The sequence below is a fragment of the Cyprinodon tularosa genome, unplaced genomic scaffold, assembly GCF_016077235.1.
Source record: "Cyprinodon tularosa strain WSP-4 unplaced genomic scaffold, ASM1607723v1 ctg71, whole genome shotgun sequence".
NCBI lineage: Eukaryota > Metazoa > Chordata > Actinopteri > Cyprinodontiformes > Cyprinodontidae > Cyprinodon > Cyprinodon tularosa.
The window spans coordinates 4,512,919-4,527,998 of NW_024039463.1; the positions used below are offsets into that span (position 1 = coordinate 4,512,919).

At 36.6% G+C, this 15,080-nt stretch overlaps 1 protein-coding gene across 1 annotated transcript; it reads left to right on the top strand.

Annotated features, from left to right (window-relative positions):
• The first annotated feature begins 10,928 nt into the window (after positions 1-10,928).
• islr2 (immunoglobulin superfamily containing leucine-rich repeat 2) lies at positions 10,929-15,080 on the top strand. The gene is made up of 2 exons (XM_038268829.1): positions 10,929-11,237; positions 11,758-15,080. The coding sequence occupies exon 2, from the start codon at positions 11,766-11,768 to the stop codon at positions 13,914-13,916; it is 2,151 nt and encodes a 716-aa protein (XP_038124757.1). The 5' UTR covers positions 10,929-11,237; positions 11,758-11,765; the 3' UTR covers positions 13,917-15,080.

Consider the following 15,080-nt stretch of genomic DNA (forward strand, 5'->3'; position numbering starts at 1 on the left):
TGTAGGTTAGGCAGCAGAGCTTTAGTTTGCACTTTGAAACTCTTTTACTTAAGCTTTCCGTAGGGTCGTAATTTTCCGTTTTACCTTCTTTCGTTCTTGCGTTTCGAAATGACGAACAGGAGACTTGTTTTAACGCCGTTCTACTTTATTTTTTACATATGTGTTTCCATGACATGAACTTCTTGCCCACACTACGGAAGCCTAGACAAAATATATATGGCAAAATATGTCTAACTCAAAATTTACCAATAAACAAACAAATAAGAACAGAAATATATCTTAAACTTAGAATAATAAATTCATCTTATATTTTCTATAAATGAGGCTTACACTTTCTACAAAAGGCTTTTTACAACGTACAATAATGTACATATAATGCACTACATTAGTGTCTTGTTTTATTTATATATATATATATATATATATATATATATATATATATATATATATATATATGTATATATATATATATATATATATATATATGTGTGTGTGTGTGTGTTATTTCTAATTAAATAAAAAAACAATTAACTTGAGATTACTGGAAGGATTGTAATTTATAAATGGATATGTGGATCACCATCCCTCAGGGTGTATGAGTTAAAGGCAGGGTTACCATTCCTCGGTCTCTTTGGTCCCAATTCCTTTTGCAGTTGTATATAAGCTGGGAGAATTGTGCAGAAGATTGTGAGGGAGCCAGAATTGTTGCATTAGTATCTCTTCTTCCTGTTCAGGATTTGTCAAAGACCTACAGTAACCACAGGCCCCTTAACATTTCTTTGACATCTCACCCATTCCCATGATTTGTTTTATAACTGCTGCTATCAGGCGACAGTTTAGCATTGAAAGCAAAATTTCCAGACTGTTGAAAAACTTTCTGCTTCAAGGCAAGGCAAATTTATTTGTATGGCACAATTCAGTACAAACACAATGCAAATTGCTTTAAATGATTAAAATATAGGGGAAAAAATAGAATCAAAGCAAGTACGGAAAAAAATAAAATAAAAAATGCAGAAACAAAAAAGAACATTAAAAACAGATGGACTAAGTTATTAAATGCTGATCTTCCGTTATGATTCGGTTCTTCATATATTTGCACTTGATTATGTATTTAATCTGTTTTGTTTGTATGTAGCTGTGTGTTTTATGATATATTGAATTATTTTTATACTTATATAGATCTTTGATAATTATTGTTTCATATTGTGGATCATGTTATTTATCACCTAGCTAAAGACGGAATACCAACTGGAATAATGTATTTTTTTTTTTTCTAAAACAAATGACTGGTTCAAACTTCTCTTTCTTTTACCTATGGTTTTGAACTTATGGATTTTTGTCTGTGAAATTGTGGGGGAGAAAGACTTCTCTCTCTGCTTCATTGAAGGTCATCTACTACAGCGTGTTAGCATTCAGCTGCAGTAGTGAAAGTTTCTGTCCTCACCTGTTCATAAAAGCATTGCACTATTATTGTTGTATTGTCTCTTCTTGTCGATGAAATCATTCTGCTCATCTGGTAAGAGTAATGACCTAAAAAGGTTAAATCATCTATAGTATCCAAGTGCGTGGATAATGTATTTTTGCTACAATATATCCAGAAAACTGGTTCCATTCAAGTCAAAGTCCATGTTCTTCATAACTGGGTATCCATGGGGATTGAAGGCCGATTTTGATCAATGAATCGGTTAGACTTTTGTTTGGGTTTGTAATGCATAAGGGTGCATTAACCATTTGAAAATGTGATATTTGTAACAGAATATTCTAAAACTGTGGATCCTCATGTTTTTTTTCCTATGAATGGCATCCCATATCTCTAACAGCAGAATATTATTAACATCTTTTTTTCTGAGCCAAGTCTGGGATCTGCAAGGACCTAGCCATTAACACTTACAACAAAAATCTGTGCTTCCATATTTAATAAAAAATAACAGATAAGAGTTGTGTTTTTTTTTTCTTTTTCTAGTTTGAAATTATTCTTTTTAATTGATGAGATGCTTAACACTTTGCCCCCCGGTGACCACTGTTAATCCACTGTTAACTGCAGTGGTGTCAAAAGTACACACACGTGTTAGTTAAGTAGAAGTATAGGTAGTGAATGTAAAGGGGAGGTTTTTGTTACTGGGGCTATTTTTCTGAAAATAGCCTTTTATGTAAATAACTTGTAGCACTGTAAAGGGGCCTTTGCACTTTATTAATAATCAGCTTGCTTATCACTAGGACACTTGATTTAGCACTGCACTTTAAGCATAGATTTGCACATAAAAAACTGTTTGCACACAAGGTTTTTAAAATATTTATTGTGTATTTTAGTAGTTAGCATGTAGCCTTTTGTTCCCGGCTCTCTACAGCTGCTCTACATTAGTGATTGGGGTGGTTGTCTGTGGAAAAGAGAATTGATGTTTAGAGCAAGCAAGGGTTACTGTTTAGAAACTTCAACAAATGTTAGTGTAAAGTCTGTTAGAAGTGAGAGCAAAAGAGGTGTGGTGCTTGGTGTTTGGACAAATGTTTACCTGGGAGTCCAGACCCCTTTTATAGGTTCTAGGAGAGACCATGGAAAGTATAGGAGTTGTGCACATAGGTTGTGTGATTTCTATAGTGTTTGGATGTAAATTAAATCAGAAAATGTTTATAAAAGATAACCTTAAGTGTGTGTAGATATTTGATTTAAATGTGTGTTTTAGATGGAAGAGAGGAGTTAAATTTCATGTAAATAGTTTAGTCCATCAGCTGTGTCTATTTAAGCCTTAGATTGTGTTTTTGATGGAGACGGAATGCTGTGGGGCCAAATAAACCTGCTGATACTTCAACTTCACTCTGCCTGACAAGTTCATTTTCTCACTGAAAATCCAGCTGAGAGGTCGCCTGCTTACACTGTAGTTTAAAAACACTCTGGTAAAAGTTGAAGTATCATCATGACCTATTTACTCAAATAAAAGTGAAAAAGAATGTGCTCCAAAAACTACCTAAAGCATAACAGTATATTGTAACCTTTAAAAAAGCAGCCAGATGCCACTATATGAATTGGAAACTAAATTTTTCTAAACATCATCCTAACAGAGTTCATGTGCTCCATTTGCCTCTGTAATAAAACATCGCACCCAATGAAGATACCTGCTGCACTATGAAACAACCCGGGAAACTAATGCAAATATAAACGTCATTAATGGTTTGCTTTTAAGTTGAATATATTTTTTATAGCATTAATGCTTTAATAATACTCTTGGTATGATAAAAAAAAAAGACATTGGCCTTTTAAAAGGCATGTCTTACTGATAAAAGTATTTTTTTAGGCGGGGTGCCTCAGTCAATCAGGATGTTGAATGAAATCAATCTCCCTTTCCTGGATATGGGGCTTAATGCTCTTTGTGATGAGTAGGATAACACTTCCTGCTTGTACAGATAGCAACAGCTACAATCATATCTAATAAATCTCTACAAGCTTTGGAGGCCCATAGTGAAAAACTTTTCTTTGCTATTATATAATTTTCATTTTAAACTCAGCAATCACAAACTACATGCAGACTTTTTCTCTTATGGAAATATCACAATTTTTAACCATATTATATTTCTTACAAATTGAAGTTCTTCATAACAAAGTTCTCTGAGGATTTTAGAAACACCAAATCTCAAATCCAGTCATATCAAAATGACATTTTTCATATGACAGTCAGCAAAGTGCACCAAAGAATGTAAACACACAGTGGGTCTTCATATTCTCTGTTGTTGTTTTTTTTCCAACTGTCAGATCACCCTCCTGACCAACCCTAGATAGTTAAATCTAAAATATTTTCTCTTTTAGACTTAAAAGAGCTTGTCTGTCCTCTGTCTGCTCTTTATTCGGTACAGCTGAGCAGCACGGTTATTTTCCCTTTAGGCTATTTTAAAAAGAGTGCCTATATAATGCCTTTTAAAAGGGAACGTGTCTCATCCGGTGTTATGAATTAAACCGAACACGGTTACCACCGTGCATTTCTCAGTTTCCTGTTTTCCATTCAGGACACAGCATGAGAGCCTAAAATTAACTTTGGCCTGCAAATATGTGCAGCACACCCTTGTTAAGGTGCTAAGGCTTTGTGGTGAAACAAAAGACACCCTGTAGCACTTTTGATTCAAATGATGAAATCATTTGGAGGGAAAAAATAAAAGAGAAACAATAACCCATTGTGTTTCTGCTATAACCAGTGGCAGTGTGAATACAATGGATGCTAAACCTCCTCTGAAAGTTTGGAAAATTATTGGTAAAATGCATATTGTCAAACTTCATAAATGCAGTCATTAAACTGCACTAAATATGTGCTTGATTTACTGAGTATATTGTGCATTCCTCAACTGTTTATTCCACTCTTAGACACAACCGTCCCTCCGCTCTGAAACAGCAGGACGCTGCCTGTCAGCCTCTAAGAGAAATCCCTGTTGAGGTTTGAACCTCTATCTATTGAGCTAACCAGGGAGAAAGTTGAGCCCTGATTAGATAACATGCCAGAATATATAAATAAAATATGTCACTTCCATTGAGGCTAAACCTCTTAGATGGTCTATGGAGCAAGGGCCTGGCCGCTTCTTGCTGATTGGAAAATGTACTTAAGGATTTTTGACTGACAGTGGCCAGAGAGCTAGGAGGTTTTCAAGAGGGAAAAGTCATCATTCAGTCAAAACAGTGATTTTGTGCTGAAGTCTTACCGTGGTTTCTGGAGTTTATTATTATTTCAGAGCGCTTCACATCAGCTGTTTTCATCTGTTGTAGTAAAGTGTTTTATGTTCCAACATTAGTTAAAGCAATACGTGATGTTTGGATTTAATTAAAACCATTGAGCCTCCCCTGTTTCAGAGGGCAGCAGCCGCCACTGGCTACAACACAGACTTAACTGATATTCATTCATTAAAAAAAAAAAAAGTAAAAGAAAAACAGTAAAGTGAGGAAGGCAGATCAAAAGTAAAAAAAATAAAAAAAACAAAATAAAACCTGCAACAACAATCAAAACCTGCTTTATTTGTTGTTAGTCTTTTGGTGGTTTCTTTTTTGGTTTTTTTGTGAGTTTTTCTATTACCGGTATGTTTTTTTTTTTTTTTTTTCATTTAATGTGCAAATACAAAAGCAAGGATAATTAAGGATAATTTTTTTATTGATTTATTTTCAATTAGGGCAGTATAGATCTATTGATACATGCTAACAGCAAAAAAAAAAAAAAAAAAAAAAAAAAAAAAAACACCATCTAATAACCCTTTATCTAATTATTTCAAAAACAAGGATATTGTTTGTACTTGCAGCACAAGTACTTTGTAAAAAATAAAAAGCTTGGTTTGTAGATTTGTCTCTGTAATTCCATCGTTGACAGCAGAGGGGGCTGTCTTCACACTATGACTTAGAACTAAAAGAAGTCAGTTTCTCTTTGAAAATTACAATGTTTTGTGAATGTGTTTTTTCAACAAACACGTCAGCCTACTGGGAAATATCACAATGCATCCACTCACTTAATGAATAAGGTTATCTAGCCATTACCACCTCTGCTTAGGTATTCAGGAATTCCAAGTTGCCTTTAATAGCAACCTTGTCAGGCATGGAGTTTCTCACCTCGCTCTTAACGTCTTAACTTTTTGACACTATGAGAATGTGCCAAGTCCTGCTTGTAACACTCCTGAGGAGGGTATAGCGCAAGAAATGCACCAGTTGGAGCCAATGTTCTGCAAACAGTGTGTTATGGCCTTTAATGGACTGACTACAGCCACAGTGATGCAAAACATCTCCGTGTACATATCTAATCAGTTTCTGCTGCTAATCTGGGACGCACATTCAAGTGTAATGGGTTAAGCTGCTTTTCTAAGGTATACACAAAGTCATAAAGGTAAAAGCTATTTAACCTAAATGTACTTTGCTGATAGGAAAAAATAAAAGTTAACTGAAAGAAAACAGAAGAAATGAGAAAAAGGAAAAAATATTGCCCTGGTAAAACTGTTTTAGAATGAGAGTGTTTTAAGTTTAAAAAAATTATTCTGGGCTAGCCTATGGTAAACTTAATGGAGATTGGTTATTTTTTGCTTCAAGACCTACTTAATATCCCAATTCTGAGTCAGGCCCCAATCGTACTAAGTCATGCCCAAGCCATACCTCTGCTCTTTAGCCCAAGTCAAGTATGTATTCTCTAATAAAATAAACATATTTTAATATTTTAATGCTGTATTACTGTAGGTAAAAGAAACTAAATCAAAGCTGTTCATTGTTAGATGTTTAGATGTGGGGCATTCCATTTGTGGGTGGGTTTAAGATAACAGATTTGTTTTATGGGTTTGAAAGATCCTAAATGAGTGTTTGAATTCAAAATTGTGTTAAAGTGATTACTCTCTATTATCAAGGCTACCACTGAGTATTTTAATGAAGTTAACACCTAACATAGACTACTAAAAAACAAATATTGCAGTCAGTATATAGCATATTAATTATTAGATATTTTACTACTGCATAGCAACTTGAATGACTGAGAATTTACAAAGGCAAGCACCCGTGTGTAACCAGTTTAAAATGACTGAATGTCTTAATGTTGAACTTATCTGAGACTAGTTTGCATTTGATATTAATCATTAAAAGCCAATGTGACATTATATGATTTTTAACTTCGATGTGGCCCAAATTAGTCCAAACCACTCAGCACAGTGAAATGTAATAACCCAACATCATTTCACCATGTTTTTCTTTATTTTATTTTAATCCTTTTAAAGAGTTTCAGGTAAATCTAATCAGGCTTTTCTTATGTTTTTTTTTATAACAATAAGGCACCTAAATAAACAAACTTGATCATAATGTTTTAGTTTGGTTAAAACTATCAAATAGAATGACTGTAACTTTTCTATCAAATGTAAGTGGTTCTCCTCTCCTTTAAGTTGAAACTTCAGGCACGTCAATTTTTTCTGTGTAAAAAATATTTAGATTTCATGTTGAGATTATTCTGGTTGGAAGAACTCTTTTAAGACATCAATTGAATGTTCTTCATTTCATAAAATAATGTTCTCCCATACAAAGAATATCACTTGTAGAAGACTGTACGTTTAATATGCACTAATTCCAGATATATCATCAATTGATACTTCCTCGGTCAGAAGGAATATGTCATCTCCATCGGTGCAGCTCAGAAGATTTATCAATGGAATAGAAGCAGGTACATTGGAGATGATGGTACAGATGATGAGATTTATACTTGGTTTCTTAGGGATATGTATGTGGATGTGTGGTTATCTGAAACAGAATAAACAATAAAGATACATATTTATAGCCAAAATGGCTTATAGTATCAAAGAAATCCACTGGAGGGCGCCATAACACCACACGTGCATTATTGGTCAAGCGCAATAAACATACACCGGACAAAACAGTCGGAAAATATGAAATGAACGGTAATGCCCTCATATACTAATAAAATGACAATATATCTGGCAAAGTATAACAAAGAACTTGAGTTAATATAAGTAAACTCTTGCATTGTCAGTAACTAGAGAAAAACGAGCACGATTTCACCTCCTAAGATAATAACTGACATAAAAACACAATATCTGATTTAAAATGTAAACTTTGATGGTAAAGAACGCACACAGGTTTCATACACACTGAATTAAAGAAGGATTAATGGTGAATGCTATTTTTGGGACACCGAACCACCCAGAACCACAGAAAAAACAACTTGCTCCGCTACGTGAAATTAGAACTACAAAATGAACAGATGCATCATGGGTAATGTGGTACTAAACAAACGGACGGACCTTTGACATTACTCCATCGTTAAAAGTTGTGTTCCTGGTTTTATTCTCCAACAATTAGCAAAAACAGAGAAATAATAAAAGCCTGTAATGGATGAGACCTCTAAAAAACGCTATCCACCTCTACAGACGGATCAGGTAGGATCATTTTGAACTCAAATCTATACATGACACCAAGGGCGTAGGTTTGATTTGAACTTTGGTAGGGACACTATTGGTCGGGTGTCATTGGTGCTATGCAATATTCATGCCCTTTTTTAAGCTCGATGTAAGCATCCGAACTAATAAGAGGAATTCATTGTTAAAAGAGAGAAGCATCCTTTTGCTACATTAATAAAAATTGTATAAGCACTACACTCATTAGATGCTGTTTATCAATGTTTGAAGTATCACCGGCTCTGATGAATGTGGAATTAGGACTTTTGTCCACTTTGAAAATCTTTTCATTTGAACGACTATAAGAGAGAAGGTAAATACAGGATTTTCCTTTGAAGATATAGAATTGTGCAGAGTTAAACCCCACTCTTATATTTTACCTACTGTAGCCTACTATGCTCTCTCTGTATCAAGCAAAATAATACATTCATTAATATATTAACTTCACTATAAAAGTTGAACATCTGGGCTGTAGATACTCTGCATAGCCCATTTCATGTATTTTATCTGGGGCTGAAAAAAATTAATCATATTAAATGATTATTTCAATAATTGTTAACTAATATAGTATGTAATTTATCATTAACTGGAGTATGGAGGCTTTAAAACATACAGTAATATAAATGTAAAATGTGCCTTTCCCCGACAGAGCAACCCACTTAGATCAGTAATTATACCAAAATTATCCCAAAATTGTAAAAATACAATATATATATATATATATATGATTTAAAAAAAAATTTATCTGTCAATATTCTCCATCCAGAATTCCTGAAGAGGAAATATTTAGTTTCACCTGGTTTATTTAGACATCACCTGAAGCACTGAAGGGCAGCTGCTTCACCTACAAGCTGCCCCTGCATCATTATTACTGGATATCTGTGTTTCCTATAATCATATAATGTATAAGTGCATTTTTAATAGTAAAGGATTTAATGAAACACAACCTTTTATCATCGTCCTATATTGCTTACTGTCCGACTGTTTAAATAGCTCCTTTCCTTTTTTAGTGGCATCGTCTACAAACACAACACTAAGAATGAGCTGTAGAATGAGTGTATTCAAATATAAAATCACTTTTAACAATTATAAAAGACAATATAACACTATCTTATCTGGAATTTAATAATATCCAAAATAAACAGCCAGATTCAAGCATTTTTACCAGACATTAATGTTTGTACTAATTTACTTATAGACTGTGTGGAAATCTATGTAAGATAAAATGAATGTTGATATTCTTCATCTGTTTGTTCTTGTCTTTATCCTATTTCTAGAAGTATAAATAGTCAATTAAATTACTATTATTATGTGGAACCCTAATTATGCTTTTTAAACCAAAAATAGCAGATGTATAGACACCATTTCTTGTTGTTATAAGAGAAATAACACCTGCTAATAATTATACCTGAACTTCCTCAAAGAGTCATCAAAAAATGAAAACAGTAATAGCAACTAGATATTGGCAAAAAGGAAACCCTCACATTTTCTTTTTTAGTTGGCTGTGGCTAAGAATCAGAAATGTTGATTGCTTACAGCCTTTATTTGCCCATTTTTCCAGCAGTCTTCAGAACTCCTGGCGTTTTATAACAGAAAAAAAAGGCTTTTGTTTTTTAGTGTACATGATATTCCTTTTTTTTTTAATTAGGACTAGTTTTGTAGCCTAATATTATTTTTTACTAACCGCGACATTCTAGTGTGAATAAATTTTCAATTTTGTGCTCCAAGCACACGCAGACTAGAAAATAGCCAATCAGAGAGAGAGAAGGCGGAACTTAAGGCAGAACAACCAATGAGAGTGGAGTTAAACAGCGCAGCACAGTTCCATGCGCTGCTACGAGAAAGCGACAGGAGAGACCAGGCAGAGGAGCTGCGAGTGGAAAAGAAGCCACAGCTGCAACAACTACTGCTGTAAATTATAAACATGTTGCTCGCATCCAATTATTGGTAGGGACAATTAGGTCGGTTCAAAATTTTGGTAGGGACATGTCCCTATGGTCCCTATGCAAACCTACGCCCATGCATGACACACAAGCAGAAATCTATATTTAGAAACAATGATAATTGTAGCAGATGTGGAAAGCTAAAAGTACCACAAAGTCGGAACATCAAAAAAGGATTTTACAATTTTTAAATGTGAAACGTTCAATGTTTATTATGAATTTGTTTCATTTCTCCATCTTACAAATCAGGATCAGTGGTAGTGATTTCGAGTTATGCATAGTTTGCTGAAGCAGAGGAAGTCCAAGAAGTTCTTCAAAATTTTACCTTTTCAATATACAATTTTTTATTGACTGCATTATTTAATTATTGCATTAATAAATCACGATATTTAAAACAATAGAAAATTGTAATTTAGTTTAGGTTTATGTTTTAAAATGTTTAAAAGGATCACATATTATGCTGTAATGACCTTCAGTGGGATAACATGTGGTACTTCAAAGCCTACTCCTTTTGAACGATTTATATTGTGCTATTGTGTGATGGTTTTTAACATACAATTAAAACCAAATGTACTAAAGTGTGTTGCTTCATTGTGACAAAATGTGTAGTTCAGTTAGCACTAATAGTGTTTAACGAATTTTATATATTTAATATCTACCTTTTTATTATTTTAGATGTTGGGACTCTCAGAGTTCGCCAGCAGGTGGCAGTATTTGAGCAGGAAACAGCTCCTCGCATACAGTAGGCCTACAAGATATTATAAAGAAAAACCACGAATCCTAAAATAAAATATAATTGTATATGTGGAATGAAGATGTTTGGTTGTTTTCTGTTTTATAAATAGGCCTACTTTCTAAAATTATTTTACATTGCAGCTTTTAACTTTGTCTGCCGCTGCTGGAACAACTGTTTCAAATCCGAAAGTTTGTTTACAAAGGCAAACAAAAGGCTTCAGCCGGAGCTAAGGAGGTCAGAGACTGGGCTGGGGTCGGAGCGATAAATTAAACATCAAATCTTGAATTATGAATTCTCTTTGAGGGCGGAGGAGCCTGGAGCTTCTGTATCTTTAATAGTGAGCAGAAAGATGGGAGAGGCTGCGCGTTCATGTTCCTATTTCTCGCTCCGCAGCGACGGGAGCGCGCAGCGGGTCCCTCTCTCTCACTGAGGAAAATAGCGCCGGACGGACCGTAGCAGCGACTGTCCGGGGTTTATGAAAAAACATGTTTTTGCCACCATCCTTCGAGCTCAACGCTGTCCAGTTTGGTAAAAAGCATGTGAAGGAATCTACGGCGCGTGCGGATGCCACTTTTTTCCACATTTAAACTCTAAAAATCTAGAGGACTGTGAAACTCTGATTAAAAATAACTGGAATTGAAGTTAACTCTGAAAAGGTAAGACAGTTTGATAATTAACCAAGCCGGTTGCTTTAGGTAGCCTGTTAATTATGAGGGAAAGCTACAAATCATATTGAAGCTTCTATGAAACCAAAAAATGTTTGCCCTAAAGTTTAAAACGCATTGCATGCCACTTTAAAACGACACAATCCAATAAATATCGCTAAGAATCACATTTTTGGGGAGTAGAATAAGCGTAGAAAGTGTTTTCATCACCATGGACAGCGCCTGTTTGCCTTATGTGGATTGAGAAGCGCGCACAAAGAAAAATGCTGCCCTTAAAAAAATCACAGCCTATAAGATAGTTTTATTTTTCTTAAATTATTTGCAAAATCTACTAAAGCATCATAGTTTCAGGTTGTATAATGTAAAAACAGCAAACTTCCTATGTTTTTAATCAGATCAGATAATCAGTTTATAGTTTTTTTTATGAAATATATATTTTGAAACATGCAATTTAAGTGAAGGAATGATACATATTCAAATCCTTTATATGTCTGCTTTTTGGTGCTTTCAGGTGCAGAAATGGCTAGACGGCTCCCGCTGCTTGTTGCTTTGTGGACTGCTTTGATGGGCATTGCACAGGGCTGTCCAAAGCTCTGCAGCTGCCAGGACAAATTTGCCAACCAGTTTGTTGATTGTGCCTACAAAGATCTGCTTGAGGTGCCTGTCGGCTTCCCCTTTAATGTTACCACCGTCAGCCTCTCAGCCAACAAGATCAAATCCCTTAAAAGTAAAAGCTTTGTCAACATCACTCAAGTCACCTCTCTCTGGCTGGCACACAATGAGATCGTCAGTATTCAGACCAACACCTTTGCCCCCCTTATTCAGCTTCGCAACCTGGACATCAGCTTCAATAAGATTGTAAACTTCCCCTGGGGGGATCTGCAGAACCTCACAGCACTGCAGCTTCTGAAAATGAACAACAATGAGATGGTGAACCTTCCGAAGGATGCTTTCTCCACGCTCAAAGACCTAAGATCCCTCCGCATCAACAACAACAAGTTTACTACCATTGTGCAGGGTACCTTTAGTGCCCTCTCCTCTATGTCTCACTTGCAGATTTTCAAAAACCCATTCACGTGCTCCTGCAACCTAGAGTGGCTACGGGATTGGATTGCAACCACTAAAATTTCTGTGCCTGATCCTAATCAAATTCAGTGTGAAACCCCTGAACATCTGAAGGGGGTGGAGGTTTCGAAGATTCCCAAGTTTCAGTGTGAAGCCCCCATTGTCACCATAACCTATCAGCCAAACATAGAGAACACTGTTCTTCATGAGAGTGATGCTGTCATCTTAAACTGTGAGACAAAAGGGAGCCCCATGCCTCAGGTCAGCTGGGAGGTGATTGCTGGAAATCAGAATTACCTCTTCCCTCTGCCATCCACTGCAGAAGTAAATGATGTGCCAGTAAATGACAAAGCAACCAACAATAGATTCCTTGTCTTTAGAAATGGGACTCTCTTTATCCCTCGCATGAGCAAAAAGGAGGAAGGCAATTATAGCTGTTCTGCAGTGAATGAGTTAGGAAAGGCAGAGAGCAATGTAAAATTGGTTTTGGCTCCCAGCTCAAAACAAGGAAATTCAGTCCCCGATTCAACTCTGGACAAGATCCGTCTTACTGGTAAAAAGACTTCAGACCCTAAGGCCGCCAAGAACAATGTAATCAACTGGGCTAAGCATGAGGAAAAGACAAAGGAAAGCACAGATGATAGCTTGAAGCACAAAGTAGGCCAACCAGAAGAGGCTGGAGGTGTTCCCAAGAACCCTAGCTTTGGAAGCAAATGTGGTGTGAGAGAGGGCAGTGAATACATCTCTAACCATGCCTTTAACATGACCCTGGATGACCTAAAGCAGTACACCTTTGATTTTGGTGTCATTGCATTAGAAGTGTCAGAGACAGAGGCCAAAGTGCAGCTAAACCCACTGCAGCTACCTAGCAGCAAATCGAACCTTCACCTGAGCCAGACTGAGGACCAGGAAATGGTTGTCAAGGAGCCCTTTGGTCAGCGACAGTCTTCTTCCAACAGGGACACATTAGACATGCTCTACCTCTGCATAAAAACAGGAAATGGACACTCCCTGGTACAGTGGTCCAATATAGAGGAGGGGGTAAATGCGTACCGCTTCCACGGCTTACAGCCGGGGACCAATTACACTCTTTGTCTCACTTATGGGTGGGAGGACTGCCAGGTCCAAGTAGTATTCACAACAAGAAAAAAGATCCCCTCCCTGCTAATTATTGTTGTGGTCAGCATTTTCCTATTGGGCCTGGCTACTGTCCCCTTGCTGGGAGCCACCTGCTGCCATTTGCTGTACAAGTACCAGGGAAAGACCTACAAGCTGATCATGAAGACACAGAATCCGGATCAGATGGAGAAGCAGATGACAAGAGATTTTGATCCCAGGGCGTCTTTTGTGGAGTCAGAGAAAACCTTCAGCCCCAGCGAGGTCGGGGAGGGAGAGGAGGAGGCTGAGGGAGAGGAAGGAGACGGAGAAAGAGATGGTGATGCTGAGGGAAGCGTGGTGACCGAATCCATCCCCGGGTCCTCATCAAAAACCAACCCGGAGGAGTTCGAGGTGGGCTCCGAGTACAGCGACAGGTTACCGCTGGGAGCGGAGGCCGTCACCATCTCAGAGGAAATCAACGGCAACTACAAGCAGCCCAGCCGCTGAGCTCCACGGACGTCTAAGAGTGTTGTGTAAAAATAGTTTACTTTAAAGTAGCCTTTATTCGAGCAGGTAACCCACACCTCATCGATACACCTCAGTTTAAAAAGAAGGCGGAGTTTCCTTCTTTTTTCTTTTCTTTTTTTTGTTACCTCAGACAGTCCTTCAATCACTGAGATTGTAAATTACATCGTGTTACATTTTATAGTCTGTTGTGTTTACAGAACAAGCACAGATTTAGGCAGTTTAACGGACCTCAAACTGCGACAAGCAGCAAAATGTTCCCTTTCTGCAGCACAAGCACGTGCCCAAAGCGCGCGGGGCGCAGTTTGCGCAAGACCAAATGTAGGACAGCAATTAGCCTACAAATTCAATCAGCGGTTGGTTTGGATCATAAAAAAATAGAAGGAAAAAACAAAAAAAGCAACAAAAGAAACAAAACAACTGAAGTGCCATAATTTCTATATTAATCCGTTTTAATTAAACAGACATCAGGGAGTCGCTTCTCTCTGCTTGCGTCTTTGTGCGCTGCTTTAAGGCCGCCTTTCAACATCCTCTCAGGTGTCACAGTGTTCCAGGAAGGTTGGATTAGTTCTTTTAATGTGGTTTTTTGATCAGGCTGCTGATATTTAATATGGGCAGATAACTGAACCGCGTCTTGCTTGCTGTCCCGTGCGCCCCAAAAGAGGGAGATTGCGCTTTTCATCCATGTTTGTGCTTGATGGATAAAAACTATTCGGAAAAAATAAAATCAAAGGTTGTTAGCCTGTAAAATGTTACACGTCACGTCTAGAAAGGCTTTAAACGTTATTCAACGGGTGTGCGCAGCATCTATCTACTCTCGCTTTTTACAAAAAATAAAAAACGCGTCCGTGGCATGTCACGCGTGTTTTCATTGTGTGGTTTTTGATTAGTGTAGTCTGTAGGGCTTTAGATGTTGCTCTATATATGTGATGTAAATGCAACTTTATTTTTATTTCTTTTCTTTTTTTACGGCGAACTGTGATGTAGAGAAAAGGCGCACGGTGCGCCTCTCCGCTTCACCGTAATTTGTTGCATAAAGTGATTTTTTGTGAACAATGTTGTAAAATGAAAACAAAATATGTGACCTTTTACGATTTTTTTATATAAATTTATGTAAGTGGAATTAATAAAATGTACAAAAAATAA

Bases quoted from the DNA above. Each gene is read 5' to 3' on its own strand.
- islr2 (XM_038268829.1), top strand. From the start codon at position 11,766: ATGGCTAGACGGCTCCCGCTGCTTGTTGCTTTGTGGACTGCTTTGATG.